General features: G+C 41.4%; 1 protein-coding gene across 1 annotated transcript; it reads left to right on the top strand.

Moving 5' to 3' along the window:
* The first annotated feature begins 433 nt into the window (after window positions 1-433).
* Window positions 434-12,194, top strand: ALDH5A1 (aldehyde dehydrogenase 5 family member A1). Its single transcript, XM_044426283.1, has 10 exons — window positions 434-772; window positions 2,569-2,652; window positions 3,916-4,086; window positions 5,315-5,431; window positions 5,561-5,704; window positions 6,317-6,460; window positions 7,395-7,553; window positions 7,694-7,863; window positions 9,055-9,113; window positions 9,274-12,194. The coding sequence occupies exons 1-10, from the start codon at window positions 434-436 to the stop codon at window positions 9,480-9,482; spliced, it is 1,596 nt and encodes a 531-aa protein (XP_044282218.1). The 3' UTR covers window positions 9,483-12,194.
* The last annotated feature ends 1,191 nt before the right edge of the window (window positions 12,195-13,385 follow it).

Genomic DNA, 13,385 nt, shown 5'->3' with positions numbered 1-13,385 from the left:
GGGAAAGGCTGATCTATATAAACAGCAAAAGGGTCTTGACTACCAGGCTGGCAGGGTGGTCCAAAGATAAGCAAGATGCCTACTGAACGACCCTGAATTTTTAAAAACGCACACTCTTCCCCCACCCCACCTCCTTCGACTATTTTGTAACTGAGTCGCAGTGCAGTCCTACACGCACGTCTATTCACAGGCATGCCCCATTTCAGCAGCACTTACTCCCAGGTAAATGTGGCTAGGACTGCAGCTTTAGAAAGGGAGCTGGCGAGGCACATCGCTGCTGCTGCTGCGGCTGCGGGCCTCGCTCGGCGCCCGGGCAACTCGGCGGCGAAGGAGGCGCGGGATTAACCCGGCCAGGAGGCGCTGCACCGACACCCCGCGAGCCCTTTGCGCTTGCTCGCCCCGCGCTCCACCCTCTGTCCCAGAAGGCGCGGCCATGGCGACTCGGCTCGCGGCGCGGAGCCTTGGGGCGCTGCTGGCCCCCCGCCGCTGCGGGCCGCGGCTGCTGCTGCAGCGGGCGCCTCCGGCAGGGCCGAGGGCGACGGGCCCCTTCCCGAGGCGGCTTAGCAGCGCGGGGCCCGCAGCCTCGCCGCTGGTGCGCTCCCAAGGTTTCGTGGGAGGCCGCTGGGTGCCGGGGGCAGCCGCCTTCCCCGTGCAGGACCCGGCTAGCGGCGCGGAGCTGAGCCGGGTGGCCGACTGCGGGGTGGCCGAGGCGCAGGCTGCGGTGAGGGCCGCCTACGAAGCTGGCGCGGCTTGGAGAGCGGTCTCCGCGAAGGTGAGGGGCCGGGCGAGGAGGCGTGTCTGGCAGGGGACAGGGGAGCTCGAGAGGCGCCGCTGCCCGCTCCCGGCGGCGCCTCTTTTGCGTGGGGGCAGGTGGACGGTTGCACGCACGTGGGAGGAGGAGGAGGCAGAGGCTCCCCGGTTAGGTTGGCGGGGTGGCCCAGCCCCTGCGCGCGGTGAGCGCAAGTTCGCCGGTGGGCCGTCTAGCAATCGTAGAGGAAGGGAGCCACTCCATCCAAGAGGTTTCCCCAGGATGGGGAGAAATAAGCCAGGATTTTGTGTCCAAGAATGCAAAAAGAAAGGGTGACTCTGAGCATGTGTGGATTGCTTTGTTTTAGCCCAGCACCACTGACCACCGTTTACTTTGCGGTTCATGCATACGCAGTATAGTCTCACTGTGTTTTGTAGCACTTACATCAAGTGCCCGTTAGATTTTTAAATATTTTTATTATATTTGTATGCCACCCCATGGCCCAGGGGCTCTCTGGGTGGCTCACAGAACAGTAATAAACAGAATAAAATCAGAAATTTTAGTAAGTATTTAATTATTTAAAATATTTCTATGCCACTTGTTCCACCAGTGGCATCCCTAGGTAGCTCACACTACTAAAATAACACATCCAATGTAATCCAGTAATAATACACACAAAAACAATAATTAACCTGAACTACAGCTCTCATTATCATGGGCCAGAGTGGCTGGGATTGATGGTGGCAGTAGGCCAAAACTTCTGGAGAGTGCCCCACTACAGATCATGTCTTCACCAGTTGTAGGATTAAACAATGCTGGTTCAATCTACGCTTAGTCATATTTGGAGTAGAAATCTATGAGACTTGACTGATTACAGCCCCATTTATTTCAATGGGCCTGCTCTACATTTCCATCAAATGTCCTGTGATTCAGAGTCAAAGGGATTTATTTGATTTTTTTAGATCAAAGTGCATTTTTCAAGGTAAACCTGCACAATAACAGTTGATAGATTATCTACTGGGCTAGATAAAGATACAGACACATCCAGTATGGAGAGGAGGATTATGGCTCAACCTAGAGGTTATATTTATACAGCTTGCACCATGGAACTAAAGGAAGTATTTTATTGGCAGTTTATTTGCTTTTACAGAGGTGCTTGGTAGAACTTAAAAGGGACATGGGGGAAAGTGTACATGTGTTTATAGTGATGGCATTTGTATGAACCCAATATGCATTTGTAGGGCAGACTGCGGACAGATGAATCGTCAAGGTGCTTCTGAGGCTACAATCCTATGCATACTTAGACGGAAACATGCCCTACAATTCCCAGCATTTCTCAGTATAATAGTCAGGGAATGTTGGAAGTTGTAGGACTTCTTTTCTGCCTAAACTTGGATAGGATTATGCCTTAAGACTTCCATCCAATACATATTTACCTAGGAATATATTCCATTAAACTTTATGGGGCTTATTTATGAATAGATATGCATAGAATTATGTTGCCAATTAATTACAAATGCAGAGAGTTCATTTTGTAATATTATATTTAATTTTGTCATCTTGTAGTCTTTTATTGTTGTTTATTTAAATGTCTGGCCAGGAGCCAGTTTGAGTAACATCTGTTTGTGGTCCTGTGGATTATAATCAACCTGAATCTGGATCTACTTCACAGGATTGTTGGAAGAACATACTGCAGGGTGCTTTTGCATCTTTAAAAATATCTTACAGCTAGTAGAAATACTGGAACAATGGTCATTTTTGTTCTCTATTTTACTCAGCTACTTACTTAAACCTCATAAAAGATAACCATTCTTCTTCAGGAAAGAGCAGCTTTTCTTCGTAAATGGTACGATTTGATGATAGAGAATAAAGATGAGCTTGCAAAGATCATTACAGCAGAGAATGTAAGTATAAGCAGAAGATACCAAATTCCTGTGCCACTGAAATTAAGTTTGCTGGTTACAAGAACCCTGCCCAAAAGATGGAAACAACCATTGAGTGCAATTCAGATACCTTTGTATGATCCAGTACACAACCTTAGAGCAGGATCTGTTGGTACATCACTGGGTGATTTTCATTATATTTGCAATGGTTTCTGACTTCCTGTTCTAAAAAGCTCTCCCTCAGCACTGTCCCACAAAAAAGGGCTGCTGAAATAGAGAGCTTTTTAGGAGAAAAACCAGGAGTGGGTTGCTTTTGTTTAGTTTTTGTGAAGCACTGTGAGTGCATTTCTGATACTGAAAATATTTTTGTTTGTTTGCACCAAGTGATCAAAGGCACCCTTCTCCTTAGTTCGTTTGGATGTTTATCTGTCCACCCACCTCAGCCAATATTTTTCACCTGACCTCAAAGTGGTCCTTGAGGTTCTAGAAAAGATCAAAGACCCTGGAAGCTGGAAGTTGTATAGGATTGCAGGCATAATAGTGTAGGTGCAAGTATATTTAGCTAAAACATTTTGGCCTGTTCATACTGAGCTCAGAAAGCCTGGCATGGCATTAAACAACAGTATATTAGCTTTAATGGATGTTGTACTTCTAGCATCCTAGGAATTGACACCAACAAATAGAAACAAGTAAATGAAAAGATCTGGAGGACTGAATGAGAGGAGCAGTTCTGATTCTCAGCAGGATAATTGTGCATAGACAGAAGGCAATCACAGTGAAGGCTTGGCCCTTGCAGACAGCTGATGTTTTCACATTGTAAAGTCAAGGCTCTTAAAGCAGAACCTGACTAAGGCCAAGTTCATCACAGGAGAAAAGTGACTTCTTTTTCCTGCTTTTCATGTGCTGGCTGCATGCTGCATGATTTCCCTAATTACCTTTGTGGTATATGGATTCCATGTTGACCCAGCCTAGCAAAGTGTGCAGCAATGCATGAATCTCATTCATTCCAGTGCGCCTTCTTTAGGACTTACATAATGCCTTTATGGTTTATAAGGACCATAAGTCCTTATATCAATAACGATTTTAAGGTTTTGCAGTAGCACTTGGGAAGTCAGCAGGTGAATAAGCTTATACAAAATCAGATTTTTTAAAACTGCACATCAGAATTTTTTAATGGGCTAGTATGAATCCAAATGTATAATATTTTTTCATTGTGATAATTTTGTTAAAAAGATGTTGTATAGCTCTCTGCAAGCTGATTTCTATATTTTGAATGTCTTATAGGGGAAACCCCTGAAGGAAGCCCAAGGTGAAATTCTTTACTCTGCTTCCTTCTTGGAATGGTTTGCAGAAGAAGCTCGGCGCATTTATGGTGACATCATTGCATCTAATGCAAAAGACAGAAGAACCATGGTACTGAAGCAGCCTGTGGGAGTGGCTGCCATCATTACTCCTGTGAGTTCAGCTGATTGTTTAAGTGTATTATATTTTCTGTATTTATATTTATTCAGAATAAGCAGGTTTGTGTTATGATAGTATTATGACCTGCTTTATGATAAAAGCAGCTTCCCTTATGATAGTAGTGCTTTAAACTCAGTAGAGTAAAATTTGTGCAACAAAAATCCAAATTTTGCTTACAAGCTGAATGTAATACAGTGTTTTGCTCCCCTCTGCCTACTCAGAAAGCTTGTTTTAGGACTTAGTGATAAATTACAAAGTAAACCACACTAGTAGCTATGAAACTATAGAAGCTTCAGGCTTCTCTCCACTGGAAACTCAGTTTTTGGGTTTCTTCTGTTGGGTTCAAATATTGTAGTATGTTTGGGAAATAAATTTATTTAATTAACATTGCATCCTTTATGATAGATAACTTGCAAAAATGTACCATAACTGTTCAAGATAAAATTAAAAATGCAAAAATTAAAAGCCACTACACTTGAGAACAGCAGCAGCTACCTTACCAAACCAGTAAAAAGAAAAAAAATCACTATCACCAAAAAAAGATGTTAAGTTTCACTTTAAAGTTACCAGCAAAGAAAGGGGGATGCACTCTTTCCAGGGGAAGAAATTCCAGACATGTGGAGCCATCACTGAAAAAGGCCCTTATTGCTGGTATCTGCTAATTTGATGGCTTTTAATAGCCAGACAGAAAATAGGGCTTCCAAGGTCTCTAGGCAGATCCATATGAGAGTCGGTGGTCTGACAATCTAATTTTCCCCAGTGAGTTAGTTAGTTAGTTATAAAATTTGTATGCTGTCCAATTACTAACGTCTCTGGACAGCTAACAGCAAAAATAAATTGATGACCCACTCTGGCTGCAATTAATAAAATACAGTAATACAATTCAATATTAAAACTTATTAAAATATTGATTAAATAAAAAGGTCTTAACCTGGTGCCGAAAAACATATAATGACGGCGCCAGGCAGACCTCTCTGGGGAGTGCATTCCATAGACAGGGCGCCACCGCAGAGAAGGCCCTCCTCCGGGTACTCTGTCTCCTAATATCTTTCACAGAGGGTTCCCGGAGGAGGGCTTCTGTTGCCGATCTCAGGGGGCGGGAGGGCAAATGGGGGGGGGGGGAATTCCTATAGTCCTGTAGGAATGTCAGGAATTGCCAGTTATTTCAGTATGCCAAATATCCTGTTGACTTTAAATATGTATCTCTATCTTTTCTGCATAGTGGAATTTTCCAAGTGCTATGATTACACGGAAAGTGGGTGCAGCTTTGGCAGCTGGATGTACTGTGGTGGTGAAACCAGCAGAAGATACCCCCTTATCCGCTTTAGCACTTGCAGAAGTAAGATTGCTGTGTTCATGAGTCATGGATGTTTTCTCATAAAAAGGTGGTTGGTTGGCTGTGTGGATTTTGCCAGCTTTTGGGGCAAATTTACACTTTCAGTTTGCATACATTGTGTTTTCACTACAGCTTGCAAACAGAGCTGGAATTCCTGGAGGAGTATATAATGTGGTTCCATGTTCTAGACAACAGGCAGCAGCAGTTGGGGAAGTACTATGCACTGACCCTTTGGTAGCCAAAATCTCTTTTACTGGCTCAACGGCTACAGGAAAGGTATGTTTTGTGTATCAGAGGTTTGGCACTCTATGCTTCTGAACCTTCACAGCATTTGAGGTTATGCTTTAGCCCATCAGGGGATCCATATAGATTTTCCATATAAAATTACCACAGTGGGAAATTGCACTGTACAAAGATGCTAGTTCCCTGGATATTTTGATCATGATAAGATGTGACAAATTGTAAATCCTAGTTCAAAGAGGTCTAATAATTTATGAAGATACTGTTAGTGGTGTTGGTTCTTGAACTAAACACATTTTGCTACTGAAGACAAAAACCAAACTCATTTTCTCTCTACTGGTCCTGTTTACGTTAATGAGACAGCTTGGAACTAGTGGTTTGGGGCTTGCAATACACACATACATGAAGTACTACCTAGTAAGAGTTTTGAAAGTTATTCTGTGTTCACCTTAGGACAGATGTTGACTGTCCTTCCTTGAAATTAAATTGACAACTTGTCCAAATCTGTAGTCACTTTGACTCACTTAGGGTGAAATCCTAGGCATGTTTAACCAAAAAACCCAAGTCTGCTTTTGTTCTTAGGAAAACGTAGTTGACCTACTCAGTTGTATAGGTGCACTCTTTTTTGTGTCTTCTGTATACTCACAGATACTGCTGCGCCAGGCTGCTGGCACTGTGAAGAGGGTCTCCATGGAGCTTGGAGGACATGCTCCTTTCATCGTGTTCGACAGTGCAGATGTAGACAAAGCCGTTGCAGGAGCTTTAGCTTCTAAATACCGAAACTCTGGCCAGGTGAGATGGATTGCCCTACTTGGTTCTATCTTATGGACCCCGTGTTTCCCCCCTATATACCTGCAGATAATTTGAGCACCTTTCCTTTATGGTTTTGATTGTGTCTTGTCCTTGACAGGATGGGGGGATTAAGACATTTCTGTTGAAGACACCCTAAATCTATGAAAGCAGTAGTATTAATAAAAATAGTAAGCTTGTCAATTCACAACACAACTGAGACAAAATTAAGGACAGCTAACTCAGATTTCAGTGGGACCAAGTTCATAGAATACTAGAGTTGGAAAGGTCTATGAAGACCATCGGCTCCAACCACCTGCTGTTGCAGGACACCAACTTATAGCTATTGACTCAGGTGGGTATTACTTCTAAATAAGCATGCACGGAAGCCATGCTTTTTGGGGCAATGGAGGAAAGCCGTCTGGGACACTGGAAGCAAAAGGAAATGACTGAACATACCCAGAATGAATATTTTAATAACTTGAATAACAATACTTACAATGTTTATCTATATTTTAATCTCTCTTGCACTTAAATGGAAACTGGTCCCTTCCTGAGATGTCTGTCTTCACTCAGCATTTTTAGCATAGCATCAGTATATTATTGATAAAACCAGTCATCAAAATTTTACAGTCAAACAGCCATAATTTCCACTGTCCTGGGAAGTGAAAATACAAGAATAAAATAAAGTGGGAACCATATCAGCACTAAGGCAGCTGAAGGAGTAAGAAAGTGCTGCAAGGAAAAGGTAGCTCAAGGAAATATGTAGATATACATCCATATAAATATCCATTACATGCATTGTAGGTTATTTCAGATGGAAGGCTACATAGACAAAGGATGCAGCCAGGCATAGAGGCAGGGCAATGTTATAACAATTGTGATTATGTTAGTCTTCACTGAATTATCAGAAAGAAACACATTTCTTTACTTCCAGACTTGTGTGTGCACAAATCGCTTCTTGGTACAAAAGGGGATCCATGATGCATTTGTGGGAAAGTTTGCACAAGCCATTAAGAAAGAACTTCGAGTTGGGCATGGGTTCGATGAAGGGACTACCCAGGGGCCACTTATTAATGAAAAAGCTGTGGAAAAAGTAAGTTTATTTTTTAGTTTCTTAAGTAGTCCCAGCAGTCTGTCTGTTGTCTCTGCCTACATAAGCTTATGTACTAAAAATGCTACTTGGACATTTGTGGGCAATCCAGTTCTAAGTTAAGTTTTCTGTCTCCATCTTAGGTTGAACGACACATTCAAGATGCAGTTTCCCAGGGAGCATCCATAGTTACAGGAGGCAAAAGGCACTGTTATGGGAAGAACTTCTTTGAGCCAACTCTGCTTAGCAATGTCACAACAGGCATGCTGTGTACACAAGAGGAGACGTTTGGTCCTTTGGCTCCAGTTATCAAGTAAAATAGGCTATTGTGCTGGTCATGCACTATCATTTTCTGTATAAAATTGCAGTTGATTAATCTTACATGCTGAAAGACCAACTGGGTTGTGATAGGCCTGTTAGATATTTTTGACATGAGGCAGGGTTACCAAAGGAACCATCTTTCCCTCCTAAGTGTCCCTGGGTTAAAGATCATTGCAAAATGTCATGTTGGAACACCCACAGCTGTTCTGCCCCTGTGAATTCTGAGACTTCCACAAATGGTGAGAACCATTGCAATCATGAGAGCTCAACCAAGTATTTATGTGTAACAGGGTTCACTGCTAGTTAACATTTTGCAAACTCTGTGACTTGGGAGGGATCAACTGGAGAAAAATACCTGGCTTGCATGGGTGAAATCGGCACATACTTAACCGTGATTGCAAGTGTGCCTTTTGCCAGCCTCCAACAAAAAACATCTACAAGATGTCAGAAATTTTGTTTCGAAAATATGGAGGGGAAAGTACGTATTTCCTAAGATTTATTTTTATTATTTATTTAAAATATTTCTATGCCGCCCCCATCAGGGATCAAGGGATTTTCTAATGATCTACATGTAGTGCACATATTCTTGCATTGTATGTCTGAATATTCTGAGAAATCTCATTTCAAAAGATGATTTTACTGCATTTTGACAGTATATTAATCAAGTCCTTGAATTTCCAATCTTGTAGCAGTTTTCACAGCCTTCCATTAAAAAAAAAAGATTAGCATTTTAGTTAATCTAGAAGAGAGAGCATTGTGTTTCTTGCTGTAGTTTTTGTGGGTTGTGAAGAGATGTGTAAGAGAAAACACCCCTTTCAGATAAATGCTTTTACCTCCTGCAGCCTCTGGCACTGGCTCAGGCTTTTATAGGCCAGGTGGAGCTTAAATTGCTGTTCTCAAGGATGTCCCTACAGAAACAATGTTGGAGTGCTAAAATACTGCAAAGATTTGCTCAATAGGAATTTTCTGAGGGCTGGGCACACTCACCGTTTTTCTTCCAGTTGCTTTAGTACTTCATGGAATGACCTGGATATAAGCACAGTGACTTTGGCACTGGCATTTTCTTTCACATTTTCTGTAGGGGAGTTCTGTAATGGCATTTTGAACAAAGCATTTATTTTAGCCTTTAAAAGAACAATTATTTTCTACATCTACTATTTCTGCTGTTCCTCTGTGCTTGCAGGTTTGATACAGAGGAAGAAGCTCTTGCCATAGCAAATTCAGTCAGTGTGGGTTTAGCAGGTAAGTAGTATAAATTTGACCTTCCCAAAGCATTCAAGATGCAGCATAGTTCAGATTCATAGGACATATCTTGACTTTTCTTATTATTCAAAATGTGTATCTTTTCCAAAGTTATAAAAGTCTTTTTACTCTGCATTGTAATCAGTGGCTCAATTTGCAGGTTATTTCTACTCACGAGATCCTGCCCAGATTTGGAGAGTTGCAGAGCAGCTGGAGGTTGGAATGGTTGGTATTAATGAAGGACTGCTGTCTGCTGTGGAGTGTCCTTTTGGTGGCGTAAAACAATCTGGACTAGGAAGAGAAGGTTCAAAATATGGCATTGATGAATATTTAGAAATTAAATATGTCTGTTTTGGCGGTTTACAATAGCCGTTTGTTAGGAACCTCTAATCAATGCCAGGTTAAAAACATTTGAAAACTGTGCATAGCAATATTTGTTTGTCCCACCCCTTAAAATGGAAGTTGTAGTGTTTATGTGTAGAAATGTGTTAGAACTATGGTAATGTTTGTAAAACAATAACTCTGAAATTACACTCTGTATATAGATCGGGGTGGACAACTGGTGGTCTGCCAGGAGTTTTGGCCTACAAGTAGTTCAGAGCATCTCAGAGGCCCAAGCCTGATATAGATTACAAAATATAGATTTACCTGTCCCTCAGTTATCCATCCTAACCATAATAAAGGGATAAATCATGTGAGTTTCTGATCTTCAGAGAAATCTGGAAATTTTCACTAATTAAGGTACATGTTTTTGGAGCAGATAGAGCAGAAAAAAAGTGCTTCTTTATACTTTTTTTTCTCACAAGTGTGAAAATGAAGGTATCTTTGATAGCTTGCATAATTGTGCCAAATATTCAATTTAATTCTCTTTCTAACTTTTTCTGGATGTGTGTCTTAAAAGTTTCTAGAAGAATTTAATGCTGTCAAAGGAAAAAATTGTCAATTTTTCATACTAGTCTTCAGCTGTTAGCTGAAACTTAAGTGTCCTTGGAATCATATATAGAGTTCTTTAAGAATACAGTAGGACTAGAGCATCTTCCAGAGATATGTTATTTGTGCTTAGCAGCTGAGTCTTGTGACCAAATGTTGTACATTTATACAAGAGCACAAAGATACGAGTATGACCCAGGGCAGGGATCAGGGAGACTTTTAGTGCAACCTTTCCCAGTCTAGGTCCCTTGAGATGTTTTGGACCTCATGCCCATCAGCTCCAGCCAGCATAGCCAGTGGTCAGGAATGCTGGGAATTGTAATCCAAAACCATCTGAAGGGCACTAGTTTGGAGAAGGCTGCTTTGGAGATTCTGGGAGGCAGTCCTAGATTGAGCAATAAGCACAAATAGATAATAGATCCGTTCAGATGTGACTGGGTCAGTAGTTCCACAAGGAAGCAGTGACCTGGTTCCCATGGTGTGATGGTCCACCATCAGTTAATTTACCCATTGGGGTGGTTGTGTTGCACCCCTTTTTATGGCTCTTGATTGAAAAGGTTTGTTGATACAAACATAAGAGTGCTTCATTGACCCCCCTGGCTGTTGATTCCTTTATGTTAGCTGCTGACATAGTTTAGACTAAGCGGGCTGGTCCATCAGATCCATTGTGTGCACTTGGGAAATGATGAAGCAATTGTATTGACAATGCCATATTGCTGCATTAAACTGTACATGCACTTTCTTAACATTGCAAAGCTTCATTGAAAGCTCTGCCATAAGTTTTTAAGGGAACTTCGCTCTAGTTTTTTTTTTTTTAATCCCATCAAACATCTTCATGATTAGAAGAGATATTTCAGATGGACTCTGACTTGGACATGGGGATACATCTGCAGGTCTGCAATGCACATTATTCTCCACTATTCATGAAACATAATCAAGACTTCTTTGGGGGACAGAGAAAAAATTGTACACTGGTTTTATTTTTTGTATATTTGGACTTATGAATTTGACAAGGTTCAGCTGCACTTAGTTTGAATTAATTTGTACTACTGGACAAGCATTGTTCCTGCTTTAATGTATTAAGGAAGGATAGAGCAAATTGTGGCACCTTTAAGAAGCACATTTTGTAGCACTAATTGTTACTCATTAAAAAAACACACAAGCAACATCTGCTTTTTGCCTGGTATCCATGCCAGCAAACTAGGTAGTTTCTGAAGAAATCACTGTTCCAAGTGGGATTGTGAAAAAGGATAAAAATTACTAGCTTTTGGGGAGGGCTTTTTTGGGGTTGGGGGTTGTGGATTTATGTCTTATACCATGGATAGATCCTGAGTTACAGGAGAAATGCCCATAAATACTGCCTGCCATTCCAGCCCAACATATGAATGTAAATTCAGATGGCCAAGTGAAGGACTATTCACATGGCTGTAAGTAAAAACTTGGGGTGGTATTTAGCATTGCTTTTACACGCCTGCTGATTTTCTTGTTCTCCACAAATTCCCTTCTGCAAGCTCCGTTTAGTTATACAAGAGAGTGTTAACATTTATGGCAACAACCTTAAAAGAGTTCCCATAGGGGAGCTCCACTTACCTGCCCCCTTCCAGAAATAGGGATTTCTGCAGATTGTGGAGCTTCCTCTTGTACGTGTTAAATCCTACGAGCATAAGTGGTGGGCCTTGCTTGCAGAGGAGAAACTGTGGGGTGCTGGAGAAAGTGTCCTGCTGGATTCTGTACATGAATTCATTCTCAAATTTTATTTTCCTTGAGACAGATGCTATAGATATATGTTTCTTTAACTATCAGGATCTTCCCACCCCCCAAATAAATTAAAAGCTTGAAAGCTCTTGAAATCTTCCTGGGATAACAAAGCAAAGCATCTATGAGAAGCACAAATTGTTTGTGGATGCTACTAGCCTTTACGTCTAAGAAATTGCTCTAGGGCTGGATCATACGGGATTATATGCAGTTTTTGTGTGTATGTTTACTATGTTTGATGTCAATGTACTGAGAATTTATATTCTGTGATTCTTAATAGAAGTGGCTATTTGAATTCTTACCAATTTGCTTGCTTTTTCTTTTCCTGTGAAGTTTGTTAACACCCATATCTATTCAAGAAAGAACTACTGATGTAATAAATGTTGACTTTTCAAATTGGTGAGCATTATTCATATCAAGTTTGTGGTGACTTGCAAGTCTACCAACTCTCAAAGCTTTTATGTTTGCATGAACTTTAAGACATAAAGTGCAAAGGTATTCTTTTAGTGGGTCAGCTTCTGCTGGTTAAAGATACACATGCTGATTAGTTGTTTCTTGTTTTAAGATTGCTTTTGAGATACTGTTAAGATTATTTAATTTCACTATGTTTATTGACCACATGCTGGAACCCCAAAGACATCACTTAACCAAGGCCCATTCCTCTGAGCTTTTGCAAGCTAGAAATTCTTCCAGTCATGTAGCAAATGTTTGCGATCAATTCCTGTAAACAGAAATTTAATGGGAAACATATTGAAAGTAACTGTCAAACTCTAACATGTAAATGTTGAATAGTTGCTGAGATCTAGTTCTTAAATACCTTGCCTTACTTCCTTAATGTGACTGGCTCGGGAACTTCTGCTAAAGTAAACTTTAAGGCCATATTGGACAAGGTGAAAGCAGCCATATTTGACTTCCACATCTGTTCCTTTGACATATAAAGCAGAAGTAGCTTTGGAGTACTTTTTTACAAAAGGGGTTTAACAGTGAAAGGGTTTAGCTCTTCTCACATGGTCTGTTTCCCCCGTACTTTTCTCCCAGTCTGCCTGCAATAGATCATGGGGTGATAAAGCATGGAGAAAATGCAGCTCTTCTGTTTGTGGCCCTTCACATCAATTCTGCCCTTAATCTCACACTTTCAGAATAGGCTTAAGAAGAATATATTGTCAATGTAGTTTAGCACATCTGCATTCTAGAAAGAAAAGGAGCTGTGTGAGAGTGTTTAAGATGTTGTTCTAACATGCAGACTGATTTTTAAAGCCTTTCTTCAGGAGTCAGGACAATTTCAAATGAATGATTGCTGCGAGTGAAGTCCCACTTCCTCCTTCTGCTTCCAAAATCCGGGCTAAGTACCAGTACAAAAACAACACCATCCACATGCAGGAGGAAGGTTTCAGACTTGGAGGCTCCTCAAGAATCTCGGAAGCAAAAAAGGCGCCCTACGGGGCAAGACCCCCAAAAGAGCCTCATGAGGACCCATCACACTCTGTAGCTGCAGGATGCCGGAAAGGAAATTGGATGGGGAATGGAATGTACTGGGTGGATGTGGCAGCTGCAGCCAGGGAGGCTTCAAAGCACTACTGATCAGGT

The sequence above is a fragment of the Varanus komodoensis genome, unplaced genomic scaffold (genome assembly GCF_004798865.1).
Source record: "Varanus komodoensis strain SLA01 unplaced genomic scaffold, ASM479886v1 scaffold17, whole genome shotgun sequence".
In the NCBI taxonomy this organism is placed as follows: domain Eukaryota; kingdom Metazoa; phylum Chordata; class Lepidosauria; order Squamata; family Varanidae; genus Varanus; species Varanus komodoensis.
Note: the sequence above shows the minus strand (reverse complement) of the source record. Positions and strands in the feature narration are given on the sequence as shown.